General features: G+C 35.3%; 1 protein-coding gene across 1 annotated transcript; it reads left to right on the forward strand.

Moving 5' to 3' along the window:
• Positions 1-207: 207 nt before the first annotated feature.
• LOC308431184 (olfactory receptor 8C8-like) lies at positions 208-1,149 on the forward strand (the record flags this gene model as incomplete). Its single annotated transcript, XM_080930550.1, has 1 exon — positions 208-1,149. The coding sequence occupies one exon, from the start codon at positions 208-210 to the stop codon at positions 1,147-1,149; it is 942 nt and encodes a 313-aa protein (XP_080786676.1).
• Positions 1,150-1,423: the final 274 nt, after the last annotated feature.

The raw sequence follows: 1,423 nt of genomic DNA on the forward strand, positions 1-1,423 counted from the left end.
GTATGCTTTCTGGACAGATATGGATACAGTTAGTATAAAGAGAAAATAGAAGTTACTGAGAAATTAAGTTGAGTTCCTTGGAATTTTTCTATGGCTTGCATGTGTTCCTTCAATCTAAGCTTGTAAAACAGTAATTTTTACTTATCATTGGGAAGTCAAATATAAGTTGTTCAGTAGTGATTCCTTCTATTCTTACAGATGCTACACATGAAGCAAATAATTATGGAAAATGACTCTATTGTGTTTGAATTTATTCTTATGGGACTAACAGACCAACCTGAGCTCCATTTGCCCCTATTTGTTCTCTTTTTGATGAACTACACAGCCACTGTGATGGGAAATTTGAGCTTAATGAGTCTCATTTTCTTGAATTCAAACCTTCACACCCCTATGTACTTTTTTATCTTCAATTTGTCCTTCATTGATTTTTTTTATTCATATGTCTTTACCCCCAAAATGCTGATGAGTTTCTTTTTAGAGAAGAATACCATCTCCTTCAGAGGATGTATGACTCAGCTGTTTTTCTTCTGCTTTTTTGTGAACTCTGAGAGTTATGTGCTGACAGCTATGGCTTATGATCGTTACGTGGCCATTTGTAAGCCTTTACTATACAAGGCTATCATGGTACCTAAGATCTGTTGTCTCCTGATGTTTGTTTCATATTTGATAGGGTTTGCTAGTGCCATGATCCTCACAGGCTTAATGTTCAGGCTCAACTTTTGTGATAACAACATCATTGATCACTACATGTGTGACATCTTTCCTCGCCTTCGGATCTCCTGCAGTAACACCTATGTCAATGAGCTTGTGAGTACTGCTGTGGTGGGTGCAGGTATCACTACATGTAGCCTCCTTATTTTAATCTCTTATGCTATTATTCTTTTCAATATTCTTCGTATGTCATCAAGTAAGGGTTTGTCCAAAGCCTTGGGCACTTGTGGATCTCATATTATAACTGTTAGTTTCTTTTATGGGTCTGGAATTCTTGCTTATGTCAAGCCATCATCTGCTGAGACTGTGGGTCAGGTCAAATTTTTCTCAGTGTTTTATACATATCTGGTGCCCATGCTGAATCCTCTCATTTACAGTCTCCAGAACAAAGATGTCAAAGTTGCTGTGAAGAAAACCTTGAAGAGAATCATAGTTTAATTTAACCAGCACTGTCCCCAGTTGGATGCTGTATTTTTTATTACCTGTCTTTTATATTTTCTGTCTCTCTTTATATTTATACAAGGTTAAGATGATTCCTACTATATCATTTTATTCTTCTCATTATGAATAGTAAATATGTATGTGACATTTTGGAGAGTTTGTTATGCTTAGATTTATGCTGGTTTTGTGCCATGTAATTTTATATATGTGTTCTTTGCAATTTCTTTATAACATTTGGAAACAATATTTATAACTATTCTGTTACTTGGTG

The sequence above is a fragment of the Micromys minutus genome (assembly GCF_963924665.1).
Source record: "Micromys minutus genome assembly, chromosome: 16".
NCBI classification, from domain to species: domain Eukaryota; kingdom Metazoa; phylum Chordata; class Mammalia; order Rodentia; family Muridae; genus Micromys; species Micromys minutus.